The sequence below is a fragment of the Hyperolius riggenbachi genome, chromosome 3 (genome assembly GCF_040937935.1).
Source record: "Hyperolius riggenbachi isolate aHypRig1 chromosome 3, aHypRig1.pri, whole genome shotgun sequence".
In the NCBI taxonomy this organism is placed as follows: domain Eukaryota; kingdom Metazoa; phylum Chordata; class Amphibia; order Anura; family Hyperoliidae; genus Hyperolius; species Hyperolius riggenbachi.
The window spans coordinates 108176413-108202556 of record NC_090648.1 but is presented as its reverse complement, the minus strand read 5'-3'; the positions used below and the strand labels follow the sequence as shown (position 1 = coordinate 108202556).

The 26144-nt window shown below is 44.3% G+C and overlaps 1 protein-coding gene across 2 annotated transcripts in view; it reads left to right on the top strand.

Annotated features, from left to right (window-relative positions):
• Positions 1-26144, top strand: part of IDO2 (indoleamine 2,3-dioxygenase 2) — a 63899-nt gene that overhangs the window by 31602 nt on the left and 6153 nt on the right. For both annotated transcript variants that reach the window (XM_068272341.1, XM_068272342.1), the window contains exons 6-8: positions 1604-1703; positions 3441-3558; positions 5493-5544. In XM_068272341.1, coding sequence (XP_068128442.1) covers positions 1604-1703; positions 3441-3558; positions 5493-5544 — 270 coding nt within the window. The remainder of the gene's footprint in view (positions 1-1603; positions 1704-3440; positions 3559-5492; positions 5545-26144) is intronic.

Genomic DNA, 26144 nt, shown 5'->3' with positions numbered 1-26144 from the left:
GGTAAAACCCCTCCCACATTGTGGTTGCAATTTGGCACAGAGGTAGTTCAGGAGGTACTCTTCTACCTTGAAAATTTGGGGAGTGTAGGAGGTGAGGCTGTGGAGATATTTGGGGTATTTTGCGCCAGCAGCATGATTGAATAGAAATGTGGCCGCCCAGGATCACACTGCGCAAGCGAGGCAGTGCAAATTTACAGGCAGGATGATCAGACACAACACAGTCTCTGAATGATCCTCTGGTCCCCCCCAGCAGCTTTGTTCTTAACAGCCGACTTACTAGTCGACGGTCTTTGCCTCCTCGTTCGCTCTCCCTTTGCCAGGAGCGTCCTGAGCAGAAGCAGTATGTGAAAACTTTGTACTGGACCTGCAAAGGAACACGAATGAGGACACACATGGCCAGGGTCGTGCAGGCACAGTTGACGGTGACTTGCGGTCAAGAAACTGAGCTGCGGCAGGGGACTGGAGAATCGTTCAGAGATGGCGTGGGCACAGGGAGGCTGCAGGGGGCTGGCAGAAACCCCAGGTAATTGAAAGCTTTTTTTTTTTTTGTATCATATTTCAGTACCGCTTTAAGGGTGGGGGTACATTTGGTTACCTACACTGAAAGGGCTCTGGCTATCTATATTGAAAAGGGGACATCTGGCTACATACTGTATATCTACCTATATTGAAAGGGGGCATCAGGCTACCTTTACTGAAAGGGGGGGAGGGGACATCTGACTAGCTATACTGAATTTCTGGCTACCTACACTGAAGGGGAGGACTAACCTTCAGGAGGAGGGAGAGGGGCCTGCCAGCTTAAGTTTGCCAAGGGGCACTTTAAACGGCCCTTGTAAGCATAGATTTAGGGTAAATAGTGGGGTTTTGATATGGGTCAGGTGAGTTGAGGATGAGGAAATGAAAAGTTAAATATCATGTACATTTCAGTCCCTTTCATTACGGGGTGCACTCAATAGACGCCCAGATTAGCAGTACTAAATTTACATGTACCAACCTAACGCACAGACAACATGAGCAGAGCTGACAAGATGCATGCAGTTATTTCAGGGCTATAATACGTGGACTGAGATCTCTAGATAACACAAATGTTAAACTCTCTTATACTAGAAATCTTGTTATGGTTTGAGAACAGTTCCAATTTGCCCTCCTTTTTAACACTAGTGACCAGGGCCAGATTTCTGGAAAGGAAACAAAGGCCCGGGTCTTGGGCGGCAGCAGCCCATGGGGGCACCTGGATGTGAAAGAGGAGTTGCTGCATATGAAAGAGGAGGGTGAAAATGGGGAGCAACTCATGGAAAAGGGAAACTGCTGCTCAAGGTGGCTTTTCATGAGATTCATTTAAGTGATACACATAAAAGGGGGGCTGTACATGGAATGGGAGGGGTGCTGCTGTACATGGATGGTACACATGGATGAGGGGGGCTGCACATGGAATGGGAGGGGTGCTGCTGCACATGGAAGGAGAACCACAACATACTTGGCCTAGGGGCACAAAGTATAAATCCGGCCTTGCTAGTGACCCCTCGATCTGTAAACCGGTTTTGAAAGTGGGATTGTAGGAGTGACATCCGGTGAGATGCTGATCCTGTTGTCTCGTCCACAGCAACCTGTCCACCATTGTGTCTCTTCCCGGGGGAGATAGCCTGCAGGGCTTTGTGCTAGTCACACTGCTGGTAGAACTAGCTGCCATTCCTGGCGTCAAGGTGAGCACACGCTATGAAAAACAACTGAAAGATGCGTAACGTCTCAGGTACCGATACACAGGGCAGGTCTTATCAGATCTTCATAGAATGTGTTTATTGAACAGATCCCGGGAATGTCTAACAATGACGCTGGTGAAACATAGGCTGCCTAGATACGGTTTATCTGTGTTTTTCTGTGTTTCCCCATTGCCACCATGGACTTAATCAGCTTCAGCTAAACATTATACACTTTTTACTGACATCGGGCTTTGCTGAGTAATCTGACCGCTCTGTGTACTTTATGTGACTGTGTACCAAGGCCTTACATCACGGAGTGCAGAAATAAACCAGGCACACTGATAATGAAAGTAAATATCACACTGGCTCACTGGCTCATGTGGATCACACCCAGGGCCGTTTCTGGCTCCAGGCAAGGCAAACCGTATTATCCCTCCCATAAATACTGTAGTGAAAAGGCGGGGCAGGGAGACAAAGTTAAAGTGGCACACCCATTTTTTCCATACAAAAAACTTTCACTGTCCTGAGTTGATATGGTCAGGAGTGATTGCAATCCTTCCGTGTGGTCAGCCCTAGTTCTCAGTTTAGATTGTGCAGGAGGAATTATAGTGAAAATAACCTAAATTAATCAAATTGCTTATTTTGTTAAAATATTTATTTATTTATAAATTATTTAGTCAGTATTTGCTGTCCTGCCAGGTGCTCTCTGCAGAATGTTTAGTTACTGAGAACTCCAAAGCCAGAAGAAAATATACCTGGTCTCCCAGAATGCTTTGGGGGTGGGAAGCGTGAGACGCCAACCTGTTAACCTGATGAAGCAAATGGTTGAGTTGGATTTATCCTTTAGGGCCAATTCACACTTACAATTGCAAAACGCTAGCATTTTGGCGCAGCTTTTGTACGCGATGATCGCGTATTTTCATTGTACACTTTCGTGATTTTTGAGCGATCACGATTAGTGTTTTTTTTTAGCATTGCAATCACAATCGTTCTAAAATTGTAAAAAAAAAATGCTGCATGTAGCGCATTTTAGTTTAGCGCTAATCACAAATCGCAGACGATCGTGGCAGTAAGATCACTGCCATATAGTTAAAATTGCACTAGCGCTTTAATAAGTGCTAGTGATCGCCAGCGATTATCGGTAAACGCCGGATAATAGCCCACGTGTGAATGTCACTTGTCTAGGCCGGCCTGTATGACTGTACGGTGATTGCTGGGCAAACGAAATAAATAGTTGGATCTTTTGTACATTGGCATACCTCCCAACTTTTTGAGATGAGAAAGAGGGACACTTAAGCCACGCCCCTGTCATGCCCCTAGTCACGCATATCATAAAGATTTCATAAGAAAAATATGTTGTTTTACAGTATAATTCAAACCACACTGGTCCTTTCTATCCTGGTTCATTTTCCTTCCTTTTAACATTTTAAAATTCGTAATATATCAATTTAAAGGATGGGGATAAAGTTTAGAGCCAAACAAACACATTTTGTAGTAGAGAAATATATATTTACATAGAAAGAGGGACAAAGTCCTGAAAGAGGGACAAATGAGGGGGAAAGAGGGACAGAGGGGCAGGGCTCCCAAAGAGGGACTGTCCCTCCAAAAGAGGGACAGTTGGGAGCTATGCATTGGTGAAGTCATGGGTTTACCATAGAACAGTGTATGGTTCATTTATAAAGTGTAAACAACTAAGGAAAATTCAATATGCTGAATAGCTGATTGTTGTCTTTCTTATAGGCGATCATCCAGGCAGTAAGAGGCATGGAATGTGATGATAAGCAGGCACTATTCACAGCTCTGCAAGACATAGAGCGCTCCATAGTCAAGATGAAGGAGGCGTTACGTCTCATGTATGGTCAGTAAGCAGGTCACTCATTATTATACTTCTCTTACCTCTGTTCTTAAAGTGGGATGAAACTCTAGATTAACTACAGAAAAAAATAATGCAATAAGTACTTACGGTACTTATTTAGCTTACTTATCCTATTGTCTTTAGTGTTCTCTGTCAGATTTAGGAGAAATGTGATATGAAAAGTAAAAGAAAAGAATATTTCTGCTGGCTTCTGCCCTTTTTAATTTTTTATCCCACCCAGCTCAGTGTTAATTTTCTCTCACTGCTGCCACAGCTTATTGTTCCTCCCCCAGCAAACATCACCTAGAGATCAGGCTTACTTCACTGTGTGGGGGGAAATCCACTGTAATGCTGGGCATACACTCATACAATTACGCGCCGGATCTAGCCGCTGGCTCGATGCCCGCTCATCCCCGCGTGCGTGCGGATCGATTCCCGCTCATCCCCGCCGGCGCTCCTTATCAGCAGCTCGATTCCCCGCTATTGTCCGCCGGCAGGGATCGAGCGGGGAATCTATCCGGCAGGTCATCGGACCTGTCGGATATTATTAATCGAGCCATCAGCGGCTCGATTGATAAGGACTAGAAACTCTGTGTATGCCCAGCATAAAGGTCCGTACACACGCCGGACTGGAGGCAACGACGGGTCCGTCGTCACCTCCCGCTGGGTGGGCGTTCCAGCAACAGTCCGGCGTGTGTACAGTCTGTCGGCGGACTGATACGGCTGTTTCTGAGCGATCCGCCGGGCGGATTGCTCAGAAACAGCCGTATTAGTCTGCCGACATACTGTATACACGCCGGACTGTCGCTGGAATGCCTACCCAGCGGGAGGTGACGACGGACCCGTCGTTGCCTCCAGTCCGGCTTGTGTACGGACCTTAAGGGGGGTGGATTTCAATTACCTTTTGGTCATTGTGTCCTTATCTTATCTGAAATAGGAAGCTTTCTTGCATGTTGTAATAAGCTTGTGACTGTAACTAAAAAGAAACCTCCCACAATGCCTATTTTAGAAGAAAAAGAGGGTTACACCATCCATCTCCTCTGTGCTGCTGAAAGATTAACTCTTTGTGGCCAGCATTGCAGCACTAAAGCTCTACAGTTTCATTATCAATTCCTGACTATTTTCAATGTTCCTTTCCCACTTCCTCCCCAATATGTTTTAAAAACAGTGGTCAAGACAGGGTGGTAGAGATAGAAATGTCTTCTGACAAAGTTGCAGCACTGGCCACAAACAGTTCATTTCTCTTAGTAAAGGGCTAGATTAGGTGATTTGCTTTGTGCTGGGGAAGGAACTCTAATTCTCCTGGCAATAAGAAGCTACTGGATGCAGCCTGCCAGAAAGCCAATCTGCAACACGTTTCTGTTTATGGCTCATTCATTGGGCCTGATTCACAAAGCGGTGCTAACCTAGTTAACACGCCTAAAGACTTTGGGTGTGCTAAGTAGGGTGCTAAGTACTTAGCACGCACCAAAGTAAATCAGATCGCGCGCAAAGTATCGCGCATAGGTGCAACGTTTAGGGCGCATCCAATGCGCCGTTATAGGCGCATCGGGTGCGCCGTTTTCGCCGCACCCAATGCGAAGTTTCTTGCGCACCGGCCTTTGCGCATACAAAGTTTTGCACTTTGCGCGCAAGCTCTAATTAGTGTGCGGAAAGGATTTTTAGGCCTGATAAGTGGCTTTTCACAAGCGTGCTAACAGTTAGCACCGCTTTGTGAATCAAGCCCATTGTATTCTAATCTGATTATGACCCATTTCTTCAATTTGCCATCCACTGATCTGTACTGGCTGCACATGGAAAAAATGTTTCATTGGATCGCGCATATACATAAGAAATTGTTTAATTCTACCACTACAACCCACATTGTTAGATTTTGTGCTGGCAGTGATTATCCATCACCTAACAACTAGCATCTGCTGTCATTTGTTCTCCTTTAGACTATGTGGATTCAGATGTGTTCTATAATACAATCCGGGCTTTTCTCTCTGGGTAAGTCTTTCTCCGTTGCTTCTAATATGTGATATGTAGGAAAGACCAAACGGGAGTTCCGATCCCGGATCGGTGAGCATGTCACCAGTATCCGGGGTAAAAAGAAGAGCAAGGATAATAGCCAAATTGACCTGTCTGTGTTAACTTCAGTGGCTCGTCATTTCAGAACCGCGCATGGCGGCAGACATGACCAGGTCCACTTCATCGGGTTAGATCGTATACACGGTTCGATACGTGGTGGTAATTTGGATCGGCTACTTTTGCAGAGGGAGGCCCGATGGATCTATGAGCTGTCAGCTACTGAGCCCCCAGGACTTAATGAATCCTTTGGCTATGCGCCGTTTCTGCCGCCCTGAATGTCTGCGGAGCTCTCCTCCTCCTTCCTATGTATACCCGGTATCCCACTGCTTCATCTATTTCATTTCTTTGATATATATATATATATATATATATATATATATATTTTTTTTTTTTTTAATAGCAAAATTATCTGGGAGAGTTTTGGGGGTTTGAGATCCCCCATTCTCTTCTCTTCCCTTTTTTTTGACTGTTTTTCTAATGTATTCATTGGGCATTGGTATGACTTTTTTGTAAAAGCTATACTTATCTGTCAAATATAAAGATTTGGTAATTATGAGATATTGTTATGGCCACCTAACATTTATATCTATGTGTTTAGTTATATTTATGGTTGGATGTGTCAGCTATACAGTATATTCTGTTCACACACCACCTTATGTGAGAATTTTTCTTGATTAAGCATTTATTGGCTCTGATTGCCCTCCCCCCTTTCCTCCCGCAGTGGACGCAGTGTTGTTGCCAGTCCTGCGCTCCATGTGTGGGGGTTTGGGGGTGAGGCACAGCACTTCGCTCGCTCCCTTGTGCGCCATCTGGAACGCAGGTGAATTTGATTTCCTGCTTCTGGCTGGTGGGCAGGGAGCGCAGGCATTGCTGGGAGCCTACGTACTTCCGCCGCTCCGGCGGCGTCTTCAAAAGGCTTCTGCCTATGAACAACTTTGTTCATCACGCCTTCCTTGAGAAAGCTGGCCGTTTGCCAGCGAAACATGTCGGACGGCTTTGGCATGGCATCTTTTTAGCTGGTTGCTAGGCCCCCGCCACCTTGCCGGGCTACGCCGCACGCCTCAAGCTGATTCCTACAGCACAGCTCTATACTAACCGCAGGATCCACCGTCATGTGACAGACAATCTCATTGGGGACTCATTACAGGTGCCAACAGCCTTCACCATTCCCTGCACGGTAGCCAATCTGGGCTGGATCCTCTTTAGGTTTGATCTAACCATCACTTCTTAGGACCCCATTATCTTGGGGACCATACTATCTACCACACATCCATTCACCTGCATGTGGAGTGGCATTTATATGAGGTAACATGGTCGCAATATCCAACATGGACCTTTGCTGACACCTGGATGGTAAGCTACAATAGACACCATGCTTGCATGACACGCTGTTGATGCGACCTATATTGCTGTTTGAGCTTCCTAATGACTTTGCTGCTTCCGCACTAACAAGACGCTATACAGGCTTGTCCTTCATAGTGACTGCGGCTGAGTATGCTGGAATAGTTTACTAACAACCTTGCTTGTGATTTCAGCCTGTGGCTACTGAAAATTTTTTTGCATCTATTCCCAGGAATTTGGTGGAACATACTGCTAATTTGACTCCCAGTTGATTCCCCCCAATAATAACTGGAATATGCCAATTTTGAGCTCTTTGTGGATCCCAATATCTGGGGGCATTGTGCACGTGTGTGAGGACGCCGGCTTGGTTGCGGGGTGGCCACCTAGCTATTTTTAAATGTAAATGTGTATGTGTGTACGTCTTTTTGTATAATAACATTTTCTTTTTGAAACTTTATTAGTCATTGAGCTGATTTGTTGGCTTTACTCCCCATTTTTCCATATCCTATAGTTTCAGATCTAATATGTGATAAATTGCCAGCCCTCTCCATGAGTCGACGATCTCCTGATGAAAGTTAAAGGACAACTGAAGTGAGAAGAACATGGAGGCTGCCATATTTGTTACATTTTCAACAATACCAGTTTCCTGGCAGCCCTGCTGATCTACAGTATTTGGCTGCAGTAATGCCTGAATCCTGTATCTGGACCAAGCATGCAGCTAATCTAAGTGTTAGCACGGCAGTGAAAAGCCTCTTAGCATGTGCAAAGTGGCTTTGCACGCGCTAATATGCGCACACGCAAAGTTCAGCGCTGCTCGTGAAACGTCGCACCAGTGCGCGTGCAAAAATAGCCTGATAAGCGTACTTTGCAGGCGGACGGTGCAACGTTTCGCACACACCGGTGCAACGTTCCGCGCGCACCACATAACGCACAATCAGTAACAGCTTTGCCCGTGCAAACTACTTCTCACCCTAGTTTGCACGTGCAAAGCTTTTAGGCATGCTACCTGTGTTAGCACGCTTTAGTGAATCAAGCCTCTGATCTGCAAATGCTTGTTCAGGGTCTATGGCTAAAAGTATTAGAGGCAGAGGATCAGCAGGACTGCCAAGTAACTGGTATTGCTTAAAAGGAAATAAATTGGCAGCTTCCATATCCCTCTCACTCCAGGTTCCCTTTAATCAGAGAACGTGAAGGGAAAAGTGATTGAGTTATTATTATGGGACCAGTTCAGGTACAGCCAACAGTGCACTAATATTTTCACTTTTTACTCTAGTTACTGTTGTTCTCAGCTACAGTATACTGTATCGATGTCCAGTGTAACGTCATCTTGGCCAGGAATGTAGCTGAAGCACGCCTGTGCACGATTAAGCTTGCTCCTGTGCACACCTCCGACACTATCTGCTGCAGCACTAATTGGTGAAAGGGAATATATGTTCCCTAGGCCAATAAGATTGATTTTTACCATTAAAGATACTCTAATTTTTTTCAGTTCAGGTTCACAAAACCATTAGTGGGCTCCTGTGCACTGCAGAATAAATGAAGGGGCCCCGTGTGAGTGGCCATAATCATAACAGATTATGGCTGGCTCCAGATAATGTCAATAACATAAAAGTACACAAATCTAGGTTGCTAGGCACTGTTTTAATGTAGCACACATTTCATACTTGTGTAGCATGACTGGGCCACAAGCAAATTTCACTGTTCTTCCTGGGTTTCAGAGAGAAATACACAGAGAAGAGCTGAAAGAATAATCCTGCCCTGAAACTGTGGTGCAGCTGCATGGGCCCTATGCGGCTGACTGGTCTGCATGGGTCTATGTCCGCCTCTGCACTGTAGCATTGTGGCATCAGGCCCCTTGATGTGGTATGTTGCATCATCTAAAAATGGCACATGCCTTCGCAGAAGTAGTGATAGCCCCATTGGGAAGCAGCAGATTTGGGCGCATGAGACAAGTGGACAAAAAGGGCGCCCCATTCACTCCCATTATAAATATCATTTAATGGGCGCCGAACAGGGAAAAAAGGTCGCCGGAGATTATTAACGTTTTACAAACGGCGCCCGGAGATTTTTAATGTTTTATAACTGTGCTTGTGGTGATTTACGTTTAGAAAATGAGCCCGTGACGAATAACGTTTATAAAAATACTAAACATATTTTTCCTATTTAATTAAAACATTATTTAACATTTTAACCCTTACTGTTCGTAAAACATTATTATTCACAAAATAAAGCGATCAGTACATGACGTAAATTGCAATATATTTTTTACAATCACTATTTGTAAAACATTTCTAAAACATTATTATCCACTCAAAAAAATTATTTAATTTTTTTTATTTAAATATTTTATTTATTAATGTTTGTAAAACATTATTATCCATAGGGGGTCTTAGGTTTAGGCACCACCAGGGGGGTCTTAGGTTTAGGCACCATCAGGGGGTCTAGGGGTTTATTAATGTTTGTAAAACATTATTATCCATAGGGGGTCTTAAGCCGCATCTACATGAGTAGATGCGGCCGCGATGCTCCTTATCAATCGAGCCGCTAATGCGGCTCGATTGATAAGATCCGACAGGACGGATCTCCGCAGCGCCGATTCCCTGCTCGCTCCCCGCGAGGGGACAATGGCAGGGAATCGAGCGGAAGATAAGCGGCGCCGGCGGGGACGAGTGTGCACGAGTGGGGAATCGAATGCGGCGCACGCGCGGCGAGCGGGGACGCGGCGGGCACGCGGAAGAGGCGATCCGGCGGCTAATCGAACCGCCGGATCGCTACAATGTCCCATAGTCTAGATGGGGCTTTAGGTTTAGGCACCACCAGGGGGGTCTTAGGTTTAGGCACCACCAGGGGGTCTTAGGTTTAGGCACCACCAGGGGGGTCTTAGGTTTAGGCACCCCCAGGGGGGTCTTAGGTTTAGGCACCACCAGGGGGGTCTTAGGTTTAGGCACCACCAGGGGGGGTCTTAGGTTTAGGCACCATCAGGGGGTCTAGGGGTTAGGGATAGTTACAGGGAGGGCTTTGGGGTGGTTAGTTTTAGGCACCACCAGGGGGGTCTTAGGTTTAGGCACCACCAGGGGGGTCTTAGGTTTAGGCACCACCTGGGGGTCTAGGGGTTAGGGATAGGTACAGGGAGGGTTCTGTGTGAGAGTAGGGTTAGGTATAGTTTTAGTACAATTTTAATAATACTAATCAACAGTTATTATGAATGTACTTATATTAATATCATTGTTATAAACAATATTTTCACATTTTATTATAATAATAAACGATAAATCAAGATTATTCATAACAATATATAATTATAATGTTTAAACAAATAATACTGGTTTTTTTAACAAACGTAATTATAAGTTTCAGTTTAGAAACAGGGAAGATTAACGTTTTAAGAATTGCCGATTTCATACACATTATTTAATGATTTATAAATTCTTAAAACACTATTTGTAAACGAAATTCTACACAATATTTTTATAAACGATAATACTGCTTATCGTTTACACCACGCGCCCTTTTTTCTCGACGCCCTTATTTGATGTACGCATCACATTGACCGTGGTGCGACGTGTTGTTGTGTTTCTCGTCATGGCACTGCAAGAGCTGCAGTGCATCATGTGCAGTAGCCCCCTGAAGTGAGGCATACTTTCGATGAAAGCTATGCCTCGCTGATTTGGTCGCACCAGAGCGATGCTACATGGCGCAACCTGTCATGGCAGTTTTGGTGCGACTGTATAGTAATCGCAGCAGCAGAAACATGTTTTCTTTACAAAGGCTCCACTTTCTGGTTGCAGCACTGTATAGCAGGCTATGCCCTCTAGTGACTGGAGGAAGTAACCACCTTGCTCCAACTATACTCCACAAGACCTCCAGACTTGCATGGAGGTGAACAACGAAATAGTAATTTTTCAATCCTGATGCAAATTTTGTTGCTATTTGCATACAGATTAATATCAGACCACTCAAAATCAATTTCAACTCTATCAAGGTAGAAAAAATGTGAAATTCATTGCTTATTTTGATTATTTTTAGCCCTGATGGCAACAGGTATCTAGGTTATTACAGTAGCAGGAAAACAGGGCGCCAGCTGTGGGTGGATGAAAAGGGCACCGCCAAAGACTTTAACCACTTGAGGACCCACCCTTTACCCCCCCTTAAGGACCAGCGCTGTGCTGAGTGATCTGTGCTGGGTGGGCTCTGCAGCCCCCAGCACAGATCATGTAGCAGGCAGAGAATCAGATCACCCCCCTTTTTTCCCCACTAGGGGGATGATGTGCTGGGGGGGTCCGATCTCTCATGCCTGCATGTGGCTGGCGGGGGGGGCAGCTCAAAGCCCCCCTCCGCGGCGAAATTCCCCCCTCCCTCTCCTACCTGCTCCCCCCCCCCGGAGATCAGGGCTGCACAGGACGCTATCCGTCCTGTGCAGCCAGTGACGGGACGTCCCCTGTCACATGGCGGCGATCCCCGGCCGCTGATTGGCCGGGGATCGCCGATCTGCCTTACGGCGCTGCTGCGCAGCAGCGCCGTACAAATGTAAACAAAGCGGATTATTTCCGCTTGTGTTTACATTTAGCCTGCGAGCCGCCATCGGCGGCCCGCAGGCTATTCACGGAGCCCCCCGCTGTGAATTGACAGGAAGCAGCCGCTCGCCCGAGCGGCTGCTTCCTGATTAATCAGCCTGCAGCTGGCGACGCAATACTGCGTCGCTGGTCCTGCAGCTGCCACTTTGCCGACGCGCGGTATGAGTGCGCGGTCGGCAAGTGGTTAATGCAATTACCGTTAATACGGCAAAAACAGCAGAAGAAAAGGCGCCGCGATAAATATTGTTAACAACATTAGAACATTAAAGTTTTTGAAGTATGTTATCGTTTTAGAAGCTTGCAACGTTATAGTTTTTTTTATTATTTTGTTTGTATGTACAGATTTTACGTTATCAAAGATATTATGACTTCTATGTGTAAAAGGGTGTTTCTGCAGAGGGAGTGGTTAGGGTTAGGCACCACCAGGGGGAGTGGTTAGGGTTAGGCACCACCCGGGCGGCGGTTAGTTTTAGGCAACACCGGGGGGGGGGGATTGTTAGTGTTAGGCACCACCGGGGTGTGATTAGGGTTAGGCGCCACCAGGGGAGTGGTTAATTTTAGGCACCACCAGGGGAGGGTTCTGTGTGAGGGTAGGGTTGGGTTAAGCTGTATTGTTGAATTACACAACTATTTTTAACGTTAATATCTTTTCCTTATTATTTCCCGCCTGTTTTAACAACAGTATTTATCGTTTGACACCGATGTTTATCGTTATCAGATTTCGTTATCCACTGCCGCCATTTTGTTATCCCTTTTTTACGGCGCCCTTTTTTCATGCACGCATTATTACAGAGTGAGAATGGGCTCAGTGGTAGCATCTTATAAAATGGGCATTGGATGTAAACAATCTTTTAAAGGGACTCCGAGCTCAACATAGAATAGAAAATGGTACTCACCCGGGGCTTTCTGCAGCCCAGTGTAGGTCTGGAGGTCCCACGCCGGCGTCCTGGCTCGTCTCCCAAGGGCTCCTCAGAAATGGCTGGACGGCGGCAGCCGGGCGACACTGGCCCCGAGTGTCGGGCTCCTCTTCCTGATACATCATGGCTGTCGACATCACGCCGGCCTCCTCACGTTATCACAGCGGCCGGCATGACAGTACGGCGCTTGCGCGATTAAACCGCGCATGCGCCGTACTGTCACGCCGGCCGCCGTGATTTCGACAGTCATGACAGCTGCAGAAAACCCCGGGTGAGTACCATTTTCTATTCTATGTTGAGCTCGGAGTCCCTTTAAATGTTTATTTTACAAATAGAAATCAGATCCTTTCTTGCATCTTGGACAGAGCTTTGGGAAAATTACAGCCACAAAATGATTGGTTGTTAAAGACAACACTCTGATCTCTTGACATCTCCGATTGGCGCTATTGCAACACTGGATCTGTATTTGTGTTTCTTATTATTAGAAAAGGTCTTCTGTTCTGAATGAGCCAACTTGTTTTTTTTTATGTTCAATGACCATTTAAAGAAAAGCGTGTAAAGGGTAAAGCTTTTTCTTGGAACTTGTGTCTGACATCCCGTCTGAATATTGAACTCCATCTGAAGAATGCATGCCACTGAGATTGGCTCTAGCTCAGCTCTAAAAATTGAATTTCTTCACGTCCTGGTTGAATGAGGAATACTCCAGTTCATAGTTACTCATGGGCGAAGCATTCCATGGGATAGATAGTAGCAGAGATTAGGGGACAAAGCCCCCAGCATCTGACTGCCTATTTTCAGATTTAGCCTTATTACACCATGAGCTTGCTGGTTAGTCTGTACCCCTACAGTATATAAAAAAAGAGTAAATGTACATCTTTGTTATATTTTCAGTTAATTTAACATTCATTTGGTTTCTCTCCATAATAAAAGCACAATGAATCGTGCCTTCCATAGTTTACAAACAGTACCCCAAATCCCTACATGCAGATATTACCTACTAGAACTAGACCACCAGAAACAGCAGAGGTATGGGTGGTCCTGCGTTCCACGGGTTATAGCCGCTGCAGTGGAACTTATCTGAATGTTTGGAAACCCTGGGAGACCATGCTGATTAAAGGTGTAGTTAGCTTTAAAGCAGACCTTGAAGAGGGGACAAGGAGAACACAGAGAAATCCACCTTGTGTCCACCCTTTGCATGTTTATAGAGATCAGCCTGTCTAATTCTTCCCTCTCAGCAAGTAATCAGCTAGAGTAATTTGAGCTGTCTGCCAACTGATGAAATATGTAAATATGTAAACACATGGGGTTAACCCTTTCTGCGCTCCCAGGATACCAGGTAGTAACCATTCTGCGGAATCTCAGTAGGAGTTCTATAGACTGTAACAAGGAAACATTTTTCTCTAAAGGTTATTTTGCTGTTGCTTATCTTTTAGAGCAGAGAGGAAGTTCTGAGTTCAGGTCCACTTTAAACGGAAGACGGTTCCACCCTCCACACTGGTATAAAAGTTGAGCACTACTTACTTTCTCAACGGCCGGATTCATACTCTTTGCATCTGTAGGACAACTTTTTTGTTGCTTCCTTTTTTTGTGCATCATCTACAAGGAAAGGGCAGTGGTGGTGTTGGCAAGGACAGCGACAGGCAGGGACAGGGGGGAGGCAGGAAATTTGGGCGCATGAGGCAGGTGGATAAAAAGGGCGCAGCCATTCACTCCCATAATAAATATCATTTAATGGGCGCCCAACAGGAAAAAAGGGCGCCGGAGAAAAATAACGTTTTACAAGGGGCGCCCGGAGACTTTTAATGTTTTATAACTGCTTCTCATGATTACACATTATTTAATGTTTTATAATTTTTTAAACATTATTTTTAAACGAAAAACAGCACAACATTTTTTTAAAACGTTATTTATGCTTATCACAGGGGGGTCTTAGGTTTAGGCACCACCAGGGGGAGTCTTAGGTTTAGGCACCACCAGGGGGGTCTTAGGTTTAGGCACCACCAGGGGGGTCTTAGGTTTAGGCACCACCAGGGGGGTCTTAGGTTTAGGCACCACCAGGGGGGTCTTAGGTTTAGGCACCACCAGGGGGGTCTTAGGTTTAGGCACCACCAGGGGGTCTAGGGGTTAGGGGTAGGTACATGGAGGGTTCTGTGTGAGAGTAGGGTTAGGTATAGTTTTAGTAAAATTCTTATTATCCTTTTATAAAACATTATTATACATTTCACTTTTTAAACAGGGAAGATTAACATTTTTACAAGTGCTGATTTCATACACATTATTTAATGATGTATAACTTTATAAAACATTATTTTTAAACGAAATATAGCACAATTGTTTTTAAACGTTATTCATGCTTATCGTTTAAAACCCTACGCCCTTTTTTAACGTACGCGTGACGGGGTCACCGATTAATGGCATTTGATAGCGATGGTGTTTGTGTTCGGCACAGGCAGAGGGTAGTTAGGCATAGATGGAGGAGGTTAGTGTGAGGATAGGATTAGATAGGCCAGTAACAGTACCAATATTCTAATATCGATAGCAGGTGATAGTAGAATATTGGTAAAATTACCAGTATTCTACCCGCCGCAATATCTTCTGCCAAAATTAACATGCATGCATTTTTATTAAATATGTACATAAAAACAAGGTAAACTAGCTGAAATCCAGACTGCCATTGTCCTTGCCACATTTGGGTCAGAAATGAAGGCATGGCTTCTTGGAACTTGCCACTTGACTTGACAGGCTTCTATAGCTCTAGCCATTCAACAAATGATTTTAGATGTCTTTTAAGAAGTTTTGTTTTGTTAGGGTTATTATTAGGGTTTTTATTTGCAGATCTGTGTGATTTAGTTAGAAACTCATGATGACACTAGAGGAATTACATACTGAATAGTCACTTCAGTTCCCAGAGTGGATCTGACCCATGTGTAATTGAATAATGCTGTCTTATTAACCTCTGTCCGTGAATGATTCAGTAATATGTTTCTGGAATATTGTAGGGGAATCTTCTGCTTGTGCTCTACATGCAGATTGTCATATCAGATGTCCTCGCTTCCCCTGCAGCCTGCATTTCTCGTAACAAAGCCCCCCCCCCCCCTCCCAGCTCCTTGTGGGCATCTGATGGAAGGATCATCCCGCATTCTACAATGCCACTGCTTACCCAAGTGTTTGCTGTATGTCAGTGAAAAGTGGATGTATGGTAACTAAGCTTGCTGCTCCCTATCAAAATAATAATAATAATCCTACCATTTGTATAGCACTTTTCTCCTGTTGGTCTCAAATTGCTCAAGAGCTGCAGCCACTAAAGGCACGCCGACCTGTGCCCACGCAATGACATACCGATCTTCTGTTCCCACGCTGAAGCTTACTTTCACTTCTTGAAGCCGGGGTTCATTGCATCTGCGCGGGCCCTGGTCGTGGTCAGTAGAAAGTTTCTCGTATTGCACCTGGGCAGAATGCTCCGGGCCACGGGAAAGCGTATGAGGATACGCTTGGCCAGGATGCTTCGACTTAGAAGTCGGCTTCCACTGTGAGAAGAAAAGTGAGCCACGGAATGGAGGATGGGTATGTCACGGTGTGGGCACAGGTTGGCTGCAGGGGGCTGGCAGAAGCCCCAGGTAAGTGAAACTCTTATTTTTTCAGGACCTTTCAGTTCCGCTTTAAACAAAAAACATTTCTTTGTTACAGCTGATACAAATCCTAAAATAAATCTACAGTGTGTCTACTTTCTGCTTTCATGGAAGCAGACATATAGTTAACATCCTGTGCTTTAAAATTAGCTCATCTCCCATCTCTGCCGGGATAGATCAAGTTACAATTTGTAATTAGACACAAATGTGCAGACACAGTGACACGGTGTGCAGCGATTGTCACAGCTGATTCCTCCTCTTAGTCTGTGGCATGCTGTGACATAGTGTGCAGCGACTGTCATTGAAGATTCTTCCTCTCAGTTTGTGGCATGCTGTGACATAGTGTGCAGTGATTGTCACTGGGGATTCCTCCTCTCAGTCTGTGTCCTGCTGTGACATAGTGTGCAGCGATTGTCACTGGGGATTCCTCCTCTCAGTCTGTGTCCTGCTGTGACATAGTGTGCAGCGATTGTCACTGTGGATTCCTCCGCTTCCAGTAGAATCTAGAGTTTTCTCTCATCCACTAATGTGTTTAAGTCTGGAAATAAGTCCATCAATTTCTCAAAAATTGTGTCCCTGGTTACAGTATAGCAGGAAGTGAGTTCTATCCTCAAGAGTCTTCTGCTCACAGTGTTGACATAGTCTATGCTCCCTGGGTTTGTCTCTCAGTAATATGTTATTGGCATGCAGGCATGATCAGTACAGGTGTCCAGACATAGTGAAGTGATTATCTACCCCCAAAAGTAGCGCTAGAGGTCCTTTTAAGGAAACAAACAAATCATCAACCGAATAGTTTTGGTGAAGATGTGCTGAAGGTTGAAACCAACATCCACATGACCCCAAAAAGTCTCTATGTGACACTTCCACAGATCAAAGGCAGCTCCACCAGTGGTGATCAAATGGAAAACAAGCACTCACCTCTGACTGTGTGGGGACCTTTAGTAATGCAGCTTTTGTATTTCACCCAACACGCTATAACATTAACAGAATCATAATCAACTTTATTCGCCAAGTACGCAATATGACATACTCGGAATTGGTTATGGTTCACATGGCAATGGCAGTAGTACAAGACTGTGTTTGTACTACTGTCATGTACTACTGCCATTGCCATGTTTACCATAACCAATTCCGAGTACGTCATGCGGCATACTTGGCAAATAAAGTCAATTCTGATTTTGTTAATGTTATAGTGTTTTGGATGAAGGTCCCCACAGTGGTCAGACCACTAGGGCCGGGTCCCACTTTCAGCACTGTCGGTGTGCTTGCTGGTTGTCAATTGGTCATTCTTGTCACTAAAGATCTGGCGTGCCTCGGTCATCTAGTGTATATAAATAGCTTAACAGCTGAGACTGAGCTTGAATGCAAACGTGATGTTTGAATATATATACAGCTTGGAATAGAATCGGTCAAATGCACTTAATGTGAACCCGAGGTATGAGTTTATGGAGCTGCCATATTTATCTCTTTTTAACTCTTTTTGGACCGTAAGGCTCTAACCCCTTAAAGGGAGTCTGAAGCCTTTTTTTAAAATGAAAAACAGATGCTTACCTATGGAGAGGGAAGGCTCTGGGTCGTATAGAGCCTTCCCATTCTCCGGTGTCCGCGTTCCCCCTCAGCAGGGCCGGTTTAAGCAACAATGGGGCCCCAGGGCAAAATAAACCTGGGGGGCCCCCCCAACATATACCCCGGAACAAAAATCGGCATTAGGGGACCTTTTTTGCAGCTGGTATAGTCAGGGTGTGAAGTCCCAATCGGTCGGAGCTCCACATTCTGGCTATCCCAGCCTGCATGGGGGACAAGGGGTTACAAAGTTTCAGGAGGGAGGACCCCACATAATTTAAAAAAAAAAAAATTCCCACACTCTAAACATAAAAAAAAATTGGGAAAATAGGAAAAAAATACCAGGGATCTTCATACAGCCATATGGCGGCTGTATAGCGATCCCTGGCCAAAGCGCTGCGGCTGCGTATAGACCCCCTGGAAACCCCATCAGGAAATTTATTGCGCTTTCGTTTGATGCATGTAAAATTACTCTACCGTTAGGTTTGCTACTGAAAGTGACATTTACCGCATTTAAAACTATACTTTTTTCCTTCTAAATTTTAAAATCGATTTTCTCAAAAACTATAAGGTCTTTTTGAAAAAAAAAATTCCTCTTATTTCTAATGATCTCCTTAACATATCCTGCAAATTTAGGATTTCTAGCATTTAAGGTGGATTTGCTATTAACCATTAAAGTCGGCAGGTTTTTAAATGTTTTTTTTCCCTTTGAAACTTTAAAATCGTTTTTCTCAAAAACTATAAGGCCGATTTGCAAATTTTTTTTCCCTCTTGTAGCCACTGGGGGCCCCTACAAGCTCTGGGGCCCTGGGGCAGCTGCCTGCTTTGCCTTAATGGTAGCGCCGGCCCTGCCCCTCAGGCTCCTCCGTTAGGAGTCCACAACCAAATACCGTAGGTTGTGGAGCTCTCTTCCAGGTTAGGGAAACTTTGTCAGTGTTTGGAAGGACTCGTGCTTCTGAATTCAGCCGCTCCTTACTGCGCATGCGAGAGCGCCCTCCCTCGCACACTCACGCATGCGGAGTACAGAGCCACAGGTCTTCAGAAGTCCGACTGCTTCCACGGTGGGAGATACAAATGGAAGAGCCTGCGGGGGAACAAGGAGTCCACTTGCTTGATATTGTCCTTATGTTCAATCGGGCCAGGAGGTATTTTCATATACCAAACAACTATCTTTTCCAATTTTGGGTTTTATAAATTGTGCTACTAATGTGATCTATATCATCCACTGCCAAAGCTGTTCTGTACAATGGGCCTGATTCACAAAGCGGTGCTAACAGTTAGCACGCTGGTGAAAAGCCCTTTATCACGCCTAAACTCAGTTTAGGTGTGATAAGTTTAGGTGTGATAAGTTTAGGCGTGATAACTATAGCAACAACTGGGTTAGCACCGCTTTGTGAATCAGGCCCAATTTGTAGGTTGCACTACAAGTCCCCTTAGAGAAAGAATTTCAGAACATTATAGGGGAGCATCTAAAGAAAATTTTGGGGGTTCCAAGGAGTCAAAACATTTTGCAACCTGTCACGAGGGTGATTTGACATGTTTTAGATCTCAGGGAATCAAAAGGGTGAGGAGGTCTGTTTGGGGGGACGGGGACGGGGGATGACAACAATAGGAACATTTTAAACCATGAGACCTTTTGGATCTGGCGACTTGGGACCTGTGTTCCTAAGGGCCTGAATTCTAAGTGGGATGTTCGTCTTTTCTATGATTTATAAATTTATATCCGTGTTATACTGTATCTGCAATGTTCCCCATACTCTAACTTATGCTTTTTTTCTTGTGCTGCACTCAGGTATTTCCGTTTTTCCAGGTCTGCTGCAGTAATCAATTGTTCTTACATGAGCACTTTTTGTACTTTTGCATAATTTTAAATGCATGTGCTATGTCTTTAAGATTTTTGTATTTGTATATGCTAATGTTTAAGCCCATCCAATTTGGGTGATGCTGTGTCTGTATTTAGCTATGACTAAGCGATTGTGAAGCTCCGATACGCGTGAGCTAAACTCTGTGCTATATCCATTGTGCACGTTTTTCAATAAAGGTAGGACTTTTATGGATTGGTCGAGCAGATCCTTTCCTTCTCTTCGAACGAGGAGACCGGCAGGAGAACGGGAATGCTCTGTTGGACCCAGAGCCTTCCCTCTCCTTAGGTGAGTATCTGTTTTTTATTTTAAAAAAGGCTTCAGATTCACTTTAAAGATCAGAGCATTTTTTTTTTAATTCAGCAGCCGTTCAGTGATCACTGTAATTGGCTTACAGTGATCACCTGGTAAAGAGACAATGAAACTAACTCTCTACTGATAGACAGAAGCTCAGCTGTCACATGACAGCCGAATCTGCGGCCGCAGTGATCAGCTTGGGACTGCGACTCGGCAGCGTAAATGTAAATCAGCGTAAATCTCAGTTAAATGAATACACTTCACAGCTGATTGATAAGACTAATGGGAATGATTTATTTAGGACCGCACCGTGTATTGCAGTTAAATGTTGTCTCATGTGGCTATTAGTTTAATCCTGGGAAAATACAGAACTGTTGTTACATAACTATATTTTCCCAGAGCCCAGTTACCATTTCATCATCAAATAAGTCTGGAAGAGCATCATACAATGCAGAGCTTTGTTCAATGTTGAAAGCATTTTAATCTGATGTCCTAGATACAATCCTACATATTAACAATTACCCGGAGAGTGTCATGGTCCTTGCCAAGGGGCTTGTAGTGCTGTGTAGAGTCAGTTTCCCAAAGTCTCTCCACTTCAGCTTCCGTCTTCCATAAGATACATAGACCAAATCTGAAAAACCAAATAAGCTCCAAATATTTTATGATTGGCCAAAATCGCTATTCTACAACATCAGTAAATTCTCTGTGTGGGAGGGACCTCAGTCCTTTGTAATGCTGCTAACTTCACCCCAATGGACCTCTTCTTCCCTCACTCCAGTGGCGTACCTAGGGAATTTGACACCCGGTGCTGACTATTTAAAGACATTCCCCCCCACCACCACCACCTTTTTTTATATGGGAGGGTTGACTGCTTGGAGCGCTGAGTGTGAAGCTGCAAATTTTGGTGGATTTGGGGGGGAAAGGAGTCATCAGTATGTGGATGGAGCTAACTGTTATAAAACTCTGCACTCTATACAGTTCTATATAAATACGCAATAATAATATGGTAGGATATTAGACTTTGACTATGGTACAATTAGATTGTGAGCTCTGTGAGGACAGTCAGAAAAGGAGGCTATACAAAAGAGGGAGATGCATAGGAGGAGGGGGAGGGGATAAAGAGGTAGAGGCACAAGACAGAGAGCCTGGTGCGAGTTATAATCATGCAGCATGCAGGCATTCCACAATGGACGTATTCATGTTTCCATCTTTCTGGTACTCAGGATTCTGTCATGGGAATCCAAACTCAGAGTCTGTGAAGGTTACACCGGCGTTACAAATAAATGGCTAGGTGGTACCGAGTGTTGTGACGTGAGCATTACTGGAAGAGGATGTGTGGAGTGATCAGAAAAAACACCCTTGACAAAAGGCACTGAGACAACGGGAACTCTATTTGTGTAATACGTAAAGGTAGGGAGTCAAATGTGTGGTAGAGGGTGGTACTCACAAACAGAGGTTGCAGAAGGGCAACCAACCACTGACAGCAGGTGGAGATCAACAACCCCGACTCCACACGGGGTTGTCCAGATGCACTGGATGCTGGTCACACTCTTGGTAAAGAACTCCAATTTGGTTATACTGGTGAGGGTACACCTAACCGAAATAGAACACCTCTCCCAAAGGAGGGCGGGTAACACAAGGGGGAAAGAGGCATCCAAATATTGATAAAACTGTGTTAAAAACAGCTAAAACAGAAAAACATGAGGTGGCTTACCTCAATGACGACAAATTAGTATATGAAATTGCACTAGGCAATATGTTTCGTGGATTCTTGCCCACTTCCTCAGGCCAAGTAGAGTGCCAGAAAGAATTCAAGCCTGCATGAGGGACGCCTTGAAGAGACTATTTTTGAATCTGTTGCAGCGTTCCGCATGTGCATCACAATGGGTTCAGTGTGAGCTTAGCCTTAGTCCAGGGGCATAACTACAGGGAAGCATCCCCTGCAACAGCAGGGAAGCCAGTGGAGTAGCGATAGGGGTTGCAGAGGTAGCGACCGCATCGGGGCCCTTGGGTCAGAGGGGCCCTGAGGAGCACATCCTCAACCACAGTATTAGCTTTCTATTGGTCCTATGCTGGTAATTTTCACTTCTATAGGTGTTTCAATAATTAGTAATCATTAACAAACTGTTCCCCATCCCCTCCTTGCACTTCTGACACTGTGGTTGTCCTTGGAGGTTTTGGTGTACCGTATCAATTGTTATGTATGGAGAGCTTGGGGGGCCCAATGTACAGTTGTCATCCAAATTATTCAACCCACAATGCTGTAAAGGGTTTTAGGGAATTTAGTGTACATTTGTAATTGTGTTCAGAATGAAATCTTACAAGGACTTTTTAAAGAACCAAATGCAACTAAAATGACATCAATTTTTTTTGTAATACAGTATTTAATGTTTTTTTTGTGTGATTTCTTCATTGACACAATTATTCAACCCCTTAAAGACTACCACTCTTAAGAACAGAGGTTCATTCAAGTGTTTTCGATCAGGTATTGAAAACATCTGAGGATGTTAACGAGCAGCAATCTAGGATATTAAGCACCAATTAGGCAGATCTCAAATGACTGTGATACTCAGCTCCTTCTAGACATTAACTGGTGTGTTTACAAACATGGTAAAGTCAAGAGAATGGTCCAGGAAGACAAGAGAAGAGGTGATTTCTCTTCACAGGAAGGGCAATGGCTATAAGAAGATTGCAAAGATATTAAACATACCAAGAGACACCATAGGAAGCATCATTCGCAAATTCAAGGCAAAGGGCACTGTTGAAACGCTACCTGGTCGTGGCAGAAAGAAGATGCTGACTTCGACTGCTGTGCGCTACCTGAAGCTCAAAGTGGAGAAAAGTCCCTGTGTGACTGCTGAAGAACTGAAAAAAGATTTGTCAGATGCGTTTACTGAAGTTTCAGCTCAGACAATAAGGCGCACACTGCGTAATGAAGGCCTTCATGCCAGAACTCCTATACGCACCCCCTTGCTGTATCCAAAGAATAAGAAGAGTCGACTGCCGTATGCCAAAAGTCATGTGGACAAACCACAAAAGTTTTGGGATAGTGTTCTGTGGACTGATGAAACAAAATTAGAACTGTTTGGGCCCATGGATCAACGTTATGTTTGGAGGAGGAAGAACAAGGCCTATGAAGAAAAGAACACCTTGCCTACTGTGAAGCATGGCGGGGGTCAATCATGCTTTGGGACTGTTTTGCTTCTGCAGGTACAGGGAAGCTTCAGCGTGTGCAAGGTACCATGTATTCTCTTCAGTACCAGGAGATATTGGATGAAAATGTGATGCAGTTCGTCACAAACCTGAGGCTTGGGAGACGTTAGACCTTTCAACAGGACAATGATCCCAAGCATACCTCCAAGTCCACTAGAGCAGTGTTTCTCAACATTTTATTGGTATGTACCCCTTTTAAAACCCTGTACTCGCCGAGTACCCCCTAGCATAGTAAACATTATCACAAGTACCCCTTGACAAATATATGTTTAATTGTAGTACATGATAATTGGTTTTAAACAATTTCCAAGCATTTACTATTGCTTTTACTTACCTAAAACACTAATTTGATGTTGTTTATATAAGATTTATCATTTTATGAAACTCTAAATTTGTTATTCTTGGTTAAGTATATCAAGCCCGAGTACCCCCTGGAACCATCAGAAGTACCCCCTGGGGTACGAGTACCACACGTTGAGAACCAAGGCACTAGAGCATGGTTGCAGATTGAAGGCTGGAACATTTTGGAGTGGCCATCGCAGTCACCAGACTTCAATCCGATTGAGAACCTCTGGTGGGACTTAAAGAAAGCAGTTGCAGTGCGCAAGCCTAAGAATGTGACTGAACTGGAGGCTTTTGCCCATGAAGAATGGGCTAAGATACTTGTAGATCGCTGCAAGACAATTATGTCAAGCTATGCTTCACGTTTAAAAGCTGTTATAACTGGAAAAGGATGTTGTACTAAGTACTAAGAATGAATGTCACTTGGGGGTTGAATAAAACTGATGATGTGAGCACAGAAAAGACATTTTATGGCTATTTCATTATAAATGTTATGTTATATTTGTCTGACTTACAAGTGCCTCTTTGATTTAATTGTAAACAAGATGACTGAAATAATCAAAATCAATGTCAAACTGGCCAAAACACTCAATTTCAGTGGGGGTTGAATAATTTTGAACACAACTGTAAACCTTGCACCGGGGCCTATAGCTCCTTAGCTACGCCACTGAGGGAAGCCAAACTACTACTTCGCTCCCTCTGATAATGAGAGGGATATGGAGGCTGCCATATTTATTTTCTTTTAACCTCCTTGCCGGTTTTCCCGACCTGAGCTCGGGGTAGAAAAAACAAGCTATTAGCGGTGATCCCGAGCTCAGGTCGGGGTATGCATTGCAGAGCTTTACTTGAAGTTCTGGAGTCCCGCGCGCGATCTCGCTGCACAGCGGGACTCCAGCCTCTCTCCCCGGCAGTGTGGGGTCTTTCCCTGGCCCCTGGGATCCCCCATGTCCCCGCTATTCTTCCCGGGACCCGGCAGCCAGTTGGAGCAGCGCAGCCGTGGTGGTGGCAGCAGAGCGGTGGTGGCAGCGTGACGTCATGGGGGGCGGGGCTAATATTGAAAACGAACTTCTCTATATTAGAGAGATATAGAGAAGTTCGTTTATATGTATATTAGCGCCATCTTGTGGACAAAGAGAAAACTGCAGCACAGGAGCCCAGGAAGGTACAATTTTTTTTATTTTGCTGCAGATCTCACTGCCAGAATGATTTTTTTCAGGTTTTAGGGTCTGAAAGAGTGAAAAAAAATTGCACCGCTTTTAGACCCTAAAATCTGGAAAGAATCAGACCGCCAAGGAGGTTAAACAATGCACATTTGCTGGTTGCCCTGTGGATCCTCTGCCTTAATACTTTTAGCCATAGGGCCTGAACAAGCATGCAGATCAGGTGCTTGACTAAAGTTTGACTGGATTAGCTGCATGCTTGTTTCAGGTGTGTGATTCAGACACTAATTATGTATAAAAGTTCAGCAGGGCTGCCAAGCAACTGGCATTGTGTAAAAGGAAATAAATATGGCAGCCTCCATATTCCTCTCTCTTCCTGTGTCCTTTAAGAGTGCATCTATGCAGGAATCCTGGTCAGTTGCTGCAGTCATAATTACATATACATGTAATGTTTGGATATTTATAAACTGAATGGATTGTAAGGTTTAATTATAGCTATCTATCAGATTTTATTTAGACCATTGATTCTATTTTTGTGAATTCTTTTTTCTGCAAAGTGAATCCGTGCACAACTTCAGGTCGTCTGTATTAAGTTATTCCGTAAATTTTTAGCCATTTGCCCCTTTTGTTCCGCTGTTCATCTTTAAGACTTTGTTTTCTGGTATATTTTTAGCATTCGCCTCCTTTTCTCAAGCTCCCCCCGGAAAAGAAAAAATTATTTTTGGAAACATCCTAAATATTCCCCTAGAGGCCTCCAGCAATGTAGCCCATTATCCCCGAAACTCAGTGTGAAATGTTTATGCAGTAGAGTCGTGTTTATTAGTACAGGCGGAAGAAACCCACATCTGTGCATATCTCCAGGATCAGGATGCTTTGCACAAAAATATGTTTTTACAATCACTGTATAAACCGACGTAGATCACAATCATTGTATGAGTTAAATGTATTGTATCATTGTATAAGTTAAGTATAATAGTCAAACATTACCCCTAAGCAAAGTGCTTTGGAAACTGAAGCTATGGATGTGTTATTAACATTTATTGTTATATCAGGCAGAGAAGTGGACAGAAACGGTAGAAAGATGATTAGTCCGGTTTTACTCCTATTAAGTTTTAAGAAGCGAGAGGTCATGAAAGAGGGTACAGCAGACAAGCAGTCAGGAACACGTGTGAGTAGGGAGTTAAGGTCTGGGCCCGAAAGGTACAGTTATATATCATCTGCATGTAAGTGGTATTGTAAACCGAATGAGTTGATTAAGTTGCCAAGATGTAGATGGAAAAGACGAGGGGACCAAGGACAGAGCCTTGAGGTACCCCCACAAACAAAATATGTGAAGAAGAGGTCTCATCCAAGTAAGAGACTGTGAAAGACCTTCCAGAGAGATAGGAAGATATCCAGGAGAGAGCAAGGACCTTTGTGGGGGTGTGGTCAACAGTAGTGGAAAAGCTAAATACAGTAAAAGGAGCGGCTGTGATAGTCACCACTCTCACTGCAGTCAATGCGTGGACGGAAGAGCCTGACAACACTCATTTCAGTTTCAATCAGTGCAAATACTTAATTAAATTGATATTCTATGTTTGTATTATGCAGGCTTGTGGTAGCTTAGTTGTTAACTTGTGCT